Source organism: Dromaius novaehollandiae, chromosome 29, assembly GCF_036370855.1.
Source record: "Dromaius novaehollandiae isolate bDroNov1 chromosome 29, bDroNov1.hap1, whole genome shotgun sequence".
NCBI lineage: Eukaryota > Metazoa > Chordata > Aves > Casuariiformes > Dromaiidae > Dromaius > Dromaius novaehollandiae.
This window is the reverse complement of record NC_088126.1, coordinates 1,416,825-1,430,755: the sequence shown is the minus strand read 5'-3', so window position 1 is coordinate 1,430,755 and position 13,931 is coordinate 1,416,825. Positions and strand designations below refer to the sequence as shown.

Sequence of the window (13,931 nt, the reverse complement as noted above, 5' to 3'; positions counted from 1 at the left end):
GGGACGCAGCGTGGGGCCAGCCAGTCCCCACGCCAGCCCCCGGAGTCGGGGACACTTCCCACCCCCCAGGTGACAGACACCCAGGGCTGTCTCTAGAGCCGTTTCCAGGTCACAGAATATAAAAGGAAACTTTCTGAAAGGGTCCGAGGAACTTGGAAACCACACAAACCCTTGAGCGCTATCGGAAATGCTCTGCTTTGCTAAGATGAGCTTTAAGATTAGGAACACAAACTAGGAACTTAAGGCTTCAGGGCTGATACCGTCATGTCAGACTAAGGAAATTCAGAGCTGTGACCGCATTACGAGAAATTCAGCTTGTTAAGAAGGTAAACAAATAAATACGATTGCAGAATTAGGCCCTCAACTCCTAACGGCCCTGTGAGGGCTGGATGCACAGACCCCGACATCTGGGCCTTGCTGTAGTTTCCATCCACCCCAGACTAGATTTAGACAGTTTTAAATTACGCTTTTCTTCCCCCTCCCAGGGCCCAGCAGAAGTAGACCTGGGCTGCCCTCCGCGGCAGTAAGCCCGCTCTTACCTCGCTCACGGAGGGGAACCGCTCTGTGCCGGACTCCAAGCCGCTGTCACCGTCCTGAGAGTCCAGAGAGAGGCGTCCTGGGCACAGAGAAGAAACTGAACCACGTGGAAACGGGTAGGAGAGCCCGTACGTGTCGGGGAGCGGGAAAGGTGCAAAACACCACCAAAACTCACCTTCTGTCACCCTGGAATTGGCCAGGCCGGCGTCACCACTCAGCCGCCCCAAATCCTGGAACGCAAGGACGTGCGTTGGAGCAGCGGGACATTACCCAACACGTGGGGACACCCAGGCACAGAGCAAGGGACAGGGCACAACTGCTCCCACGAACTGCAGTGAGTTTTGGAGACCAGGAGCAGCTCCTTCTCCTGAGCAGACCCCACCGAGAGACGGGTCACCCAAGCCAAGCGCAGGCATCCCGGGCAGCCGCGCTGCCTTGCTGAGCTCGCTCCATCCCACCTGTGCTCGCGGCATCCGCACCCAAGGCCGGCCGGGCCCCTCCGCACGCAGCTCCTGCTGCACTCGGAGGGTTTTCTTGGCCAGGTGACAAGAGGGAAGCAGGGTCACCTCACTGTGGCTAGAACCAGGCCAGGCTCAACGCGGAGGGTGGCAGGACAACTGAACCTGGAGCAACTCTGGTAGTTCCCTGTGCTACTCTGGGACATTTCACATACCACAGAGCTGCCGGTCTCCTGTCGGATTTTGAGCTGCAGCTGGCTGACCCGCCGGCGCGCGCCTTCGATCTGCTCCTCCACGACGGTGGCGGGGTTTCGGCTGTACACCTCGTAGAAGCGCTGAGCGGGGAGAGGAGACACGACACTTGTGGCAGCCCCATCGCAGCAAGACTGTCCTGGCACCCCCAGGAAAGGGGCAGCGACAACCAGCACCCACGGATGGGCTGAGGTGGGTGCACGGAGGGGCCATCCGTGTGCTCCAGGGGCTCCACGGGGCTCAGCAAGCAATGCCACCACCTCCCCCCCAAATATTACACATCTCAGGCACCAGCCAGGCCTCCAGCACAAGCAGGAGGGTGTCAGTCCCGCCTGGCAGAAAGGCGGGATGAGCTGCTTCCAGTGCGGAGCAGGGAATAACCAGCCCAAGGGCTGCTCCGTTGCCGCTCCCCCAAAGGAAAGAGCTGGCAACCCCGTCGTACCTGCAGCTCCGCCTCCTCCTGCCGCAGCATGTTCCGGAGAATCTGCGTTGCATGTTTCTGAACTTCGGGGTCCTGGAATTTAGGACGGACACAAAGAGACGGACTGAGCTTCACCCTCCTCTCCCCTGTGGTGCAGGGCGACGCGGAGGGTCACGGCAGGATGGTGGCCCAGGCAGGACGGGCCCCGCGTGCCGGCCGCGTGGGAACACCGCACAGTTCGTTACCTGCAGGGGTTTGGGGCCGGTGATGCGCTGCGGAGGTAGTGGCGGCGGGGGAGGCGGCGGGGGACACGTGGGGGTGACGCGGGGAGCCCCGGCCGTGCTCACGTCTTGCTGAGAACTGGAGAGCCCCACCGAGGGCGGGGGAGAGCCCAGGAGGGTCAGAGCGACATAGGCACCGGCTGCAGAAGAATTCAAGGAGCAGGAAAGGGAGGGAGAGAAAGATTCCCATTATTTCTGTCCGGCAGAGCGCCGCGGCAAGGGCTGAGCTTTCTCCAGACGTCTGCCGGGCAGGCTGGGGGTGTGCTGCTCGGCCGGGCCCCAGCCTCCCCAGTGCTTTGTCCTCCAGTGGCTCCCACTAATCTCCCTAATCGTCTGATGGAAACGCGCTCCTACGCGCCTGCACCACCTCCTCCCTGCCTCGCGGCGAGGGATAAAGCGCTGCAGCAGCTCGGGCACGCTGCCCGGCGAAGGAGAGCCACCGGGACGGCCGGGCAGAGCAGCCGGGCAGGGGAAGATCAGGGCTGCAGTCATCTAAGATCACGAGGCATCGGGCTGGCCTCGGAGCAGTGACAGCTCCCCCAGCCATACTCACATTTGATTAGCTTCACCACTTCGAGATGAGAACTGTTTGTCACCATCGTGCCGTTCACCTGGGAGAAGAGACAGGGCATCAGACTGGCAGGCGGAGCAGGGCACGCTGCCCCGAGCGGAGACCGGAGAAGCGCTGGGGACGCCTGAAGGTGATGGCTCTGCTCACCTTGACGATCCGGTCCCCCTCTTGCACCCCTGCTCTCATGGCTGCTCCTCCTGCAACGCAAGGGAGAGACAGACCACTTTTAACCCACAGTGAATATGGATAAGCCCTCTTTTGCCCGCAAAATGGGACCCAGCGCCTCCTTAACAGCATTTTCCATATCATGGTGGACGAAGGGCCCCAACCCACTACCTCACCATCCAGGATGACTCCTGCACATCTAGGGAGCTTTAAGAAGCCACCATGTGCCTGGATCCAAATGCAGGAGCAGGACCCAGGAAGAGCAGCGTTATTCTGCCTTTTCTCCCCCTGCCCACTCTTTAACAAAACCGTTGAGGTTGAAATCCATGAAAAATTCTCTTTTCCTAAAGCCAAACCCAAGAGGAAATGTTTCCATTAGGTTCACTTCCAAGCTGAGGGCCTAGGACACGGCAGAGAGCTCCGAGAGTGGAAAGTACGCCGGATTGTTCAGATTCCTTCAGCTTTAATAGTCTCGTTATTGGCAGCTGAAGGGAGAACCGGGGGGCAGGACTCCCCGCCGTCCGGCACCCGGGGTGGTCACTCACAGCGGGGCGAGGCGGGTGTGAACGCCTGTCAGTGACCACACAGACAGCAGCACCGCAGGGGACGGGGCCCAGGCGTCCCCCGGGGCGAGGGAGGCCGATGCGGGGTCTCTCCCAGCAGCTCCTGCTGCAGGAGGGAGGAATTCCAGCGTTAACCTGCCCTTGAAACTCGCCGCATTTTCCCTTTCCTATATTCTCATTTTTCCTGGCTTTAGGGCTGGAGGGGGGAAGGGGGAGGAGGCGGGAACATCCGCTGTAAAATAAGCAGTTCATTGTCTATTTAAATTGCTGCTCCAAGCCCTGCCACCCCGCAAAGGCATTATACAGCAAAACCGGCAGCGTCTCCCGCAGCACCGCGCCAAGAGCGAGCGCTGCTGGATCTGTGTTTACCGAGGGCTACAAAAGGGAATTCCCCACCCACCCACAGTCAGCAACTCCCCGGATTATATAACAACCGGGAAAAGCGTGGCGGTTAACCGGTCGCTGCCCAGAGAGCTGCCCGCGGTCGGGGCCTGAATGAGCTCACCCCATAACCTCCCTCCTTCCCCCAGCATCTGTGTCCTCCACTGTCCCCATTCGAAGAAAGACGTCAAGCCAGCAACTGGAAGGAACCCCCCTTCTCCCGTTTCCCCAGCCCCATGGGGACGGGGCCCTAGGCGAGGGAGCGCGAGGGGCCGCCGGGGCCCGGTTCTGCTCACCCGGCCGCACGGACTGCACGAGGACGATGCGGTCCCCGCTGACCGTGAAGCCAAAGCCATGCTGGTCCTTCTGGATGATGACGCAGCGCTGGACCAGACCTGAGCAGGGAGAGGAAGGAAAGCAGGGGAGGCTCTGAGCCTCGAGCGCCAGCTCGGCCTGGACCAATTGGTCGTGGCTCCTGGTTCCCGGGGCTGCCGCTCCTGCCCGTCCTCCAGAGCCTGAGCTCTCGGGCCCCTTCCACGCTGCTCTGGCAGCACACGGGGCACGGTTCATTCATCCTCACGCTAAGGGCTCTGCATGCTGCCCAAACGATGTAACGGGGACACGGCAAGAAGAAGAATCAGACCCCAAACCTCCCAAGAACAGAAGGGTCATCGCTTCTGGCTACGCTGCATTAATAACTCCTGAACCCTGGGCCTGCCCAGATGCCGAGCTGCTTTCCTCCGAGCAACCCAAGCTCCTGCAGCCTCCCTCGTCTCAGGGCTGAACCGGGGAGCCGCCCTCCCTCCCAGGCTTTTAACCTCCAAATATACCTGCTGCAAAGAAAGCCTCAACCTTCCACCTGTGGAAACCGGGGGCGTATCAAAAAAGCAACGTTATGTCAAGCACGGGACCCACAGCTCCCCGCAGTGATCCTCATCCACCCGGCCGGCTGGGCCAGGACCACAACCGCGGTCTTCCCCCAGCCCAGCGGGGATGTTTCCACATGCTGCGGCGCTCAGGGGCCTTTTGCAATCTCTGGGTGTTGTCCTAAGGGTCCTCCCTCCCCGCCTGGGCCCTCAGGGCTGACAAGACGCAGCCAGAGCCCACGGCCAGCAATGCCGGACGCCTGCCGAATCCCTCCCGTAGGCTCAGCACCTTTACCCCATCCCCTCTGAAAACGGGGCTGCAGTCTGAGCGCAGACTCCGCGAGAAGAGCCCCTGGCCGCGGGCACCTTTGCAGCCCCGCTCCCCTGCAGCGAGGCCAGCTCGAGGCCAGCCCGGAGAGGGTCCTGCGCTCCCCAGACACCCGTGGCCTCGGCCAGGTCACGTCGCCGTCCTGCTCCGCGGCTTCCCTGCTGCGAACGGGGCAGGAGAGCCCCGTCCCACCCCGCGAGGACCCTGCGAGGGCTGCGCTGCAGCCACGAAGGCCCTGTGCACGCAGGCAGCTACTCGCACGGCGCCGGCCACGTCCTCCAGCACCGCAGAAGCGGAGGAGGGCGAAGGAAGACTCACCTGTGGTTTCGGTGGAGTCAGAGGGTTGGCGGTGGTGCCCGGGAGACCTCCGCTCTGAGGACGAGTCGCCCAGGGAAGACAGGCTGCTTAACCTGCGGAGGACGAAGCGAGGGAGGTCAGGGAGGAGAGCAAGCGGGGAGAGGCCTCCTCCAGCCCTGCCAGGCGCTCGGCTCTCGCTCAGCAAGGACAAACGCGCAGGGCTGCTGGGCAGCGGCTGGAAAGCCACGGCAGCCCGGCCTCAAACCGCCTCGGGAAAACGCTTCTCCCTCGATCCCCCTGCCAGCCCGGACCCAGGGCTCCAGGGAGAGCCCCAGGGCCTGGGGCGTCGCGTCCGTGCGGGAGGACGCTCGAGGGGAGGAGCCGGTCGGGGCTGCGCAGAAGGAGCAGGGCAGGAGCAACGCGCCATGCAACGCGCACGCCGGGGCTTACCGGGCTGCAACGGGGCTGATGGAAGAACAGAACACGAAGCAGCGAAGGATGGATGAGAGAAAGACAGACAACGGACAGTTATTTTCTATTCCTCCCCTCTCCCCTCTCGCTTTTCCTCGCCAGCCCTGCAGCGAGGCGCTGGACCGACAAGCTGGCTGCGGCTTTTTGTGCAGGGGAGACAGGCGGCACGTCGCCGAGCTGGAAGGACTGCTCCTCCCCGGCTAAGGAGGGAGGGGGCTCATCTCAATAGCTCTTTTTAGCCCCAGCGTTTCTTCCCCAGCCAACGGGGCCTGGAGAAGTCAAAGCAAACCCAGCCAGCGGGGCAGCCGTCGCTGCAAACACCGCCCGAGCGAGGCGGCGTCTGCGCTGCGGCGTCCGTCGACGCTTGCCTGCGGCCGCCCTGCCAAGCCGCGGTACCACGCGAGCGCGGTGCGCTGGCAGGAGATGACACGTGCTAACTGGAGTCACGGCCTGAGGAAACCACACCGGAGCTGGATTTTGAGTCACCTGCACCAAAGGCAAGCCTCAAACTCGTTCTTTGCCACCTAGCCAGGGCCACAGCGAAAACTGCACCCCAGAGCTAGGCAGCCCGGCTCCCTTGCCCGTCCTCAGGCGACCTGACTGCCGGTCCTCCGAATCCGGCTCTGTCCCCGAAATGAGCATGGCCCCCACTCACGTCCTCTCCCCAAGCCCCCGCTCCCTGCTCCGACGCTGGCAGCGGGACCCTCAAGGCGAGAGGTCCTGTCCCTCCTCCTCCCCCCCAGACCCTGCCGCACCGGGACCGGGGCCAGGGCCGAGCGGGAGGGTCACAAAGCATCAAGAGAGAAAAATGAAGGTTTTCCCAGCGCGTCTGATAGAAACACCAGCTGCCCTCGGCCTCAAAGCCCCCGAGGCCGTGGGGAAGCGAGGGTGCCGCCCGGGAGCGCGAGCACCAGCCCTTCCCCGCTGCCGCCCGCCACCTGCTCTGCTGCCGAGGGGGGGGACACACACCGACGCCAAGGACCGGGGTCGCGGCGGGAGGCGGCACGAGGCCTCAGGACGGCGTTGCGGGGGGCGGCGGGGGGAGAAGAGGAGACAAACAGATGAAGAGACGGATGCGGAGCGTGCAGGGGGTCTGCGCCCCGCGGGGAAGGGGCCGGTCGGCACGCCGGGGCCACCGCCACCTCCCCGCGCTCCCCCTCGCCGCACGGCCTCGGGGCTGGACGTCGAGCCCCGCCGCGGAGGCTGATTTCAGGACGGCGGGGGAAGCCCCAAAGGCGGCTGAAGCAGCCCCAGGCCGAACGCGAGCGGTCAAGCGGCAGCCGCCTCTCACCCCGCCGCGCCGCCGGCACCGAAAGCCGCGCCACGGAGCCGGGGCCGCTCGGCAGGGCTGGACGACGGGAGCTCCCAAAGCCGAAATCGCCCCCGGGACGGAAAGTCGGAGGCCGCCGCAGTGAAAACCCCACGGCTCCGCTGCCGCAGCCGATTTCCAAGACGCGATGGCTCCCCGAAACCACAATTACAGGCGAGCCAGCGCCGCGGAGGGTAATTACAGCCGGTTCCATGGGCTCAGCACTCTCCTCCCGCCCACCCCCCTCCGGCCGAGCCGAGGGCCCCGGGCACGTGCGGCTGCGATCTCCATCCGCTTCCTAGCGCGCGGCCGGGCGACGCTCCTCCCGGCATCAGGAAATGCCTCGCTGAAGGTTGCCCAAGCAATTGCAGTTCGGACCCCACGTGCATCGTCATCATGCCACAGCCTCCAATTTACTCAACGACGCTTTCCGTGGGACCCCCTGCCTTGTCCATCGAAGGGGGAATCAAATCAGGGCCTTGCCGGGGAGCAGCCCGAGCGCGTTCACTACAGAAGCGGGAAGGAGCAAGGACGGGGACTGCGGAGGAGAGCCGAGGCGGCCCCGACCCCGCCGGCACGGGGACGGCAGCGGAGCCGCCAAGCCTCTCCCGTGGCCCTTCCCAGAGCTCCCGCGCTCCCGAGGGGAAACGGAGGCTTCCCGGGGGCCGCACTCCAGCTCGGGAGCAGGAAACGATGCCTCGGGGCGTGATTTTCAGATGGCTCCGGGGATGCTCCTTCAAGATCCCACCGCCAGTCCAGGCGGGCGGCTCGGGATGGATTTCCCGGGCTAATGCATCATGTTGGATAAAAGGAGCAGAGATGCTTGCTGGATTTTCTGAAAAACATCACACGTGCTTCTGCCAAATAAACACCTCTCCCTAAAGCCTCGAGCTTAACTGGTGCCTCTCACTTGAAGAGGGAAGAGGAGACAAAACTCCTCTCGGAGACGTGCACGAGCCCCTGTGTTGCTGCTTTTCCACCCAAAGATGTCACCATCCACTGCCTCCTCCGGACACGCGCTGCGGTGAGAGCGCTGCCCGTCCCGCCGGACTCCCCCCGCCAGGCACGAGGGTCTCAGCGACGAGGCTCCCGAGCCCCAGCCGCAGCCGGTTATCCAACGGCCCGGCTCAGGATGCTCGAGCAGGTCAGATGATGCGACTTTATCCAGGCCACGGACGGATTGGTTCCTCTTTTGACATCGCCCCGGATGCAAGGTCTTAAGATGAGACGCGCTGATGAGCAAGGTGGGAGATAAAACAGCTTTTAAGCCTCCTCCTTAGGGTAAGTTACCTGGTGCAAAAAGGTGCCGGCGCTACGCAGAGCCGAGCCCAGAGCCCAGCCAAGAACGGCACCGGATAACTCGGGGCAACGCCAGCGTCACCTTCACAGCACGAATCCCTTTCAGCCCAACGTGCAGGAGATCGAGCAGCGTTAGCTCATTTCAGTCTAAAAGAGTACTTTAATTCGGCTTTGCATAAGCTCCTTCCTAATTGACTTAGGGAGAACCAAAACATGCCGCTTTAAACCAAACGCTGCCCGGCCGTTTGCGCCAGCTCGACACAGAGCCGATTCCAACGCGTCCTTCCTGCCCGGAGAAGCTGCTTCAGCAACGGCCAGGACTTCTTTTTCAGTAACGATTCACATTTTGGTAGCGATTTCGACCTGTGCAGATGTACTTCCAGGGTAGCGGCCTCCCAGCGCAGCCCCGCGAGACCAACGCCAGGCTTTCCTAAAAAGTGACTGCGGAGTCCTGCAGGCTCCGGGGCTTGTGAATCCTTGGAAATTGAAGGCTGAATCATGCAACTGCCCTTGACTCATCAAGTCCCGATGCAGCGGGACCAGAGCCAATTTCCAGGAGGGGAACCATTTTCCTACCCTGCGCTGGCATCTGTAAAAATGACTTAGAGGCATCCACATCATCACTTGGTTACTCATCCGAACGGGTGTCCTGTGCTCTGCTGTATTCATGGCAATTACGGTTTCTGGTTTGAGGTTATTTTCCCTGATTTGAGTTATTTTTAGTTAAATCATGGCTATTACTTTTTCAGAAATATTTTGGAAAAAAAAAAAATCCCTGTCCTTTAGAAAAAGAAGAGATACACTCAGCTCCCGTGAGCTTCACCGAGGTATGACGGAGACGGGAGAGGGACGGAGCCCGGCCTGAGCCCTCGCCAGCCTCCGCGCGCCGCATCGAGCCCCGTGCAACCGCGCCGTGCGTGCTCCTGCGAGCCCGCTCTCCGATTAACCCCAGCTCCCAGGTGGCATTTGCAGACAGCCCTGGCCGGAGCAGCCGGGCAAACAATCTCAAGGGTCCTTCAGCTCTCCCGCAGCAGCCCGTACGCTATTAAACTCATTAGTCCTCGTGCCAAGGACCTGCTCGCACAGAGCTTGCATGCAATGTGAGCAAAATAAAACGAGGGGAAGAGCGGCCCCGGCACCAGCAGCACCGGCATCGGAGACGCCGGGCACGCCAGCACCCGGCCGGGTCAAGGGGAGCATGCCCCGCGCTGCCCCGCTGGGCTCCTTTCCCTAGCGCGAGTCTTATTTCCCATGGAGTTCAGGATTGGGCATTCCCTCTGCCATCTGCACAGCTCGGCTTTAAAGGGGGAAAAAGAAAAATACGAGAAAAAACACACAGACGCCAAGCAGCAAACACCTACGGCAAAGGAAACGCCGCAACCTCGGGAGACTAAGCAGAACAAAAGCCACAATTAAAAGATTAAGAGAGAAACAGGATCAAATCCTCAAAGTGGGTCAGTCTCCAGCCAGAGCTTTGCAAACGCTCAGTGCAAGACACGGGGATGTTTTTTTCCCCTTCCAAGGCTCCAAGTGGTTGCTCCCTGCAATCCCATCTCCCGGGAAGACAAAACGCTTTACAAACAGCCCGAGCCTGGCCTGTACGCCCAAACGGGCCAGCCTGCCAACGTGCTCCTTTTGAGATGAGCGGGAAGGCAAGTCGGGCCAGCACGGGCTTGTCTGCAGGAAGAAAGTTACAAAAATATATGTGTATATATGGAAAAAAAAAAAGACTTGAAAAGGGAAATTGGTGCCTTGGTGGGATGCCTCTTGCAACTGAGTCACTGCTTCCCCCGCGGCCCGTTCTCACACCCCGTCCACAGCCCGAGGCACAGTCTGCAGCAGGACGTCAGCCTCTGCCGGGGACGCTGCGGCCGGCACCGCTGCAGCACCCATCTACGAAGATTATCCGACACTTCCCACTATAAAACCCTGCTTTGAGCTGCCTGCGCCTCTCCCAAGCTGCAGCCGGCCAGCAAGAGCTTCACGTACTGGCTGTCTCCTGATATTCTGGGGACAGGAAGGAAGGAAGGAATTTCAGCTAAAAATGATTCAACTTCCTCCCCTTCCCCCTCCCCAGCACAAGGCAGAGGGAAAACGCGTTTGCCTGGCTGCATCCAGCGCTGACTCGCTGCTCCCTGGAAGAGCTCCACGGCTCCCAGCCTTCGGAGCGGAAAGCGGGGAGGGCTGCGACGCATGTGCTGAGGATGTGCATCTTCCCACTCCGGCCGAAACACGGCAGCTCCGGGCGGGCGGCAAGCCACGGTGCCGGGGACGGCGGGGAGCGCAGCCCGGACGCGCTCAGCGCCGACGGACGCATCGGGCTGCAGCCTCGCTGCCCGGGACCGAAACACCACTTCCAGCGTCACCGCGGGGAATGAGCCCTGTCCCAGCCCCGTGGACGAGCCCGGGTGTCCGTGCGGGACCCGCAGCTCCGGGGCGCTCGCCTGCCTCCCCGCTCGGCCTCGGCACGCCGGCAGCGGCTCCGGGGAAGCGACAGGTTCGGCGCAAAACTCTCAGCTGCTCCCGTTCCGCAGCCGACCGATTCAATTGCAAAATGATGACGCATCGGGGAAGCTTGTAATTATGTGTCTGGTTCTAAGTTTGTATGTAGAGGCAGTTTTAAACCTTGTTAGGGTTTCGCTAGCAAATTAAAGGAAGGAAAAAAAGAGAAAAAGCTGTTTCTCACCATTTTTGGCCTACTACAGATAAAACTTGCAATTAAAAACCCCTGTTACAGAGCAGACACATTTTTCTTCTCATCTTTTCCCTTCCTAGGACAGACAACAATTTTTTTTGACTTCCGACCAGGAACGTATTTAAGTGCATGCTTAAAGCTAAGGATGAGAGCAGCCTCGGAACAGCTTTTGGCTACTGTCAGACCAAGAGCCCAACCCCTGCCGCGGCTCTGCCTAAACCCGGAGCGCAGCCCGGGACGACTGCGGCTGCACAAGGGCAAAGCCGGGCTCACGCGGCCCGCGAGGAGCCGGAGCGTCCTTGCGGCACGTCGGCGATGCTCAACTGCCGAGCTGCCCTGCGGCTGCTGCCCGCCGGCCTGCAAATCCGGAGCTGGAGGCATCCCCAATCCATGCTGGGTTTCTGCAGCAAATCCCGCTCTTCCCTTCCTCCTCCAAGGGAGGAAAGCGAAGCCGCAGCCCTCGGGAGGCGGCTGGTAACAAATTTCATTTTGCAAATCAGATGCAAAGTCCCATGCACACGCCACAGCAAACTGAATTTCAGTCCCTGGGTTCCTAACGCAACTTTGTCGCAGCAGGCTGGGGATTCTGCTAGAGCTTTGTTTAAATTAAGATTTTTAATTAAATGGAAAAAAAATTAACACAATGAACACAGCAGCCCTGGTTGTTTAATGGCATAACAGACTCCATTCCCCACATTTCTAATTGCCTGTGTGCTGCAAATTTTTGTAATGCCAATTCCCCATGGGGAGGAACAGAGGCCGAACTCCGGGGACAGCTGGGCTGCCGCTAGCCAGGCGCTGACGCAAAATTTGTGAAACACTCCATTAACAGGATGCTTCCCTGCAACGACTCGGGAGAGCGGCTTAAGCAGGGCCCGTAAGAGGAGTGTTTGCAGCGGGCGGCCGGAGCAGGGACACCCGGAGCAACCCAGCGCCGCTCCGGGCCGTGGGGCCGAGCCGTGGGGCCGAGCCGTGGGGCCGAGCGAGGCCGGCGGCCGGTTTGGGAGCTACCGAGGCGGCTGCAGAAAGCTCCCACTGCTCGAGAGCGCGCGGGGGGCTGCGAGAGCCGAGCCAGGAGGCGAGGAAGGCAGAAACGAGTATTTATGTCTTAATTAGATAATGTTTGCGAAGCACTCTGCACATGAACGGCGCTGTGTAAATGTGAAGCATCATTATTGCTACCAGCGAAGTTAAGCGAGATTAGCAGCAACCCGGCACGCCAAAAGCCCCTTCCTCCCACAAAACTTTGTTTCAGAAAGCGTGCCATCCTTCCCCTCCCTGCCTGCAAGAAAACCACGGCACGGGAGCGTGCAGGGAGCCAGGCAGGGAAGGCAGAGCCAGGATCCGAACTCCCCGCTGGAGAAGACAGTTTGCACACTCTGCACGGCCCGGCTTTTCCAGGAGCACTGCTGCGGCGTGCAGAGCTGCACGGAAAAGGACCAGGCGCAGCGACAAAAGCACTACGGGCTCCAAACCCTTTCCAAGCCCTCTCCTCCACACAGGGCAGTGTAATTATTAATGGTGCCTGGAAAACACGTGCCAGCGCAGACCAGCAGATCTGGTTTGTCCGGCCCCCGATGACGGACACTGACAGCACTTTTGGGGTGTGAGGTCTGAAGCAGCGAGATATGGAATAACCTGCCCCGAAGGGACGTTTTCCTCCTGACCTTCCCTCTAAAGAAAAGCCGCACACCCCGAAGCACGAAAGATCACGTCTCCTTCTGCCAGTGCAGCTCATGAACAAGTGCGAACAACTGCTCTCAAAGCGCTTTGCTCCGGTCTCCCTGTGGGGTCTTCACGCTACTGAAAACCGCGGCAATGCTCGAGGTCAGGCAGCGAGGCCGAGACCGGTATCGAAGTTGGCAGGGCTCCGCGTGCCACTCGCAAGCCCCTCTCGCCGCAGAAGCGCCGCGCGGCTCGGCCGGACGAGCCGGGGGCACCTCAGGCTTCTGACCTCGAGAAGCCGGGCAGATTCGGGCTATTTAAAGAGCAGCGCGGAGTTTTAAGCCCCCGTAATAACGCCCCGCGCGTGGAGGTGCCGGGGAAAGCGAGACTCGCCCTCGCACGCCGAGCGAGGCTCCCCCGGCCCGGAGCCGCTCCTGCCGGTTCTCCGCCAAATCCGGGACCTCTCCGCGTGGCAGAGCTGCCCGGCTCAGCCCGGTGCCCGATAAAACCAGGCGACAGGAGAGCGTCCCAGCAGCGCTTAACGGCTCCAGCAGTCCTGCATTTCCACGGCGTTTATTTCTGGCCCTGTGGTCGGGTTCTCCAGTTAATTAAAGGTCGCAGAGAGGAAAAGCACGGCGGGTTGTTTTCCAAGACCGTGCTCCGTCCCAGCCCCTGCCTCGCACGCCGTCGTCGCAGCGAAGCGAGAGCCCTGGGCCGGCAGGACGCCAAGCAATGGCTTGTTTGTTACAGGGGATTTTAGGGCTGGCGCAAGCGGTTGGAGCACTGGCCTTCAGCACGGACGCGCTGTTTATCCACCCGGAGATGGAAAGGCCCTGTTTACCTTGCACACGGGGAGAGCGCTTGGCAAGCTCAGCCAAAGACCAGGGCACGAACTGGCCGTCGTCTTCTGCTGACGCGGGCCACCATCGTCTTCATCTCCGGTTATCGGCCTTCACCAGGCGGGAACACCCATTTGCTCCCCAAAGCCCCCAGATCTGCCCCGTACTTGTGGCCGCGATGCAAATGCACAGAAATACCTGCCAGCAGCACCGGCGCAGGAGCCCGTGTCCGTACGGCCGGAGCCCGCGATAACGAGTTCACAAAATGTCAAGGTCAGTCCCCAGCAAAAGCTGTCCGTGCAGGGACTCCAGCGCGTTCAGGAGCAGAGCCCAGCCGCTTCAGCCGGAGCCGCGGAGCTGCCGGAGGGCGCGCCGCGCTTTCCCCAACCATATTTGCAACGCTGGGAACCGGCTTCTCCTCCGGCGGGGAGGGAAAGAAAAGGAAACCTTGTTCTCCGCAGAAAGCCACTCCAGAGGGTGGTGGCTCCCCGCTGCGCTCGGCGGCATGAATGGGAGAGACTCATGCGTAGGAG

At 61.2% G+C, this 13,931-nt stretch overlaps 1 protein-coding gene across 4 annotated transcripts in view; it reads right to left on the bottom strand.

Moving 5' to 3' along the window:
• ARHGEF11 (Rho guanine nucleotide exchange factor 11) overlaps positions 1 to 13,931 on the bottom strand; it is a 32,290-nt gene that overhangs the window by 14,097 nt on the left and 4,262 nt on the right. For 3 of the 4 annotated variants that reach the window (XM_064498859.1, XM_064498860.1, XM_064498862.1), the window contains exons 2-10: positions 5,142 to 5,233; positions 3,926 to 4,024; positions 2,668 to 2,717; positions 2,503 to 2,560; positions 1,914 to 2,089; positions 1,690 to 1,761; positions 1,211 to 1,330; positions 713 to 767; positions 540 to 634 (exon numbers count right to left, since the gene is read on the bottom strand). In XM_064498859.1, coding sequence (XP_064354929.1) covers positions 540 to 634; positions 713 to 767; positions 1,211 to 1,330; positions 1,690 to 1,761; positions 1,914 to 2,089; positions 2,503 to 2,560; positions 2,668 to 2,717; positions 3,926 to 4,024; positions 5,142 to 5,233 — 817 coding nt within the window. The remainder of the gene's footprint in view (positions 1 to 539; positions 635 to 712; positions 768 to 1,210; positions 1,331 to 1,689; positions 1,762 to 1,913; positions 2,090 to 2,502; positions 2,561 to 2,667; positions 2,718 to 3,925; positions 4,025 to 5,141; positions 5,234 to 13,931) is intronic. The other variant, XM_064498861.1, reaches the window with a different exon arrangement.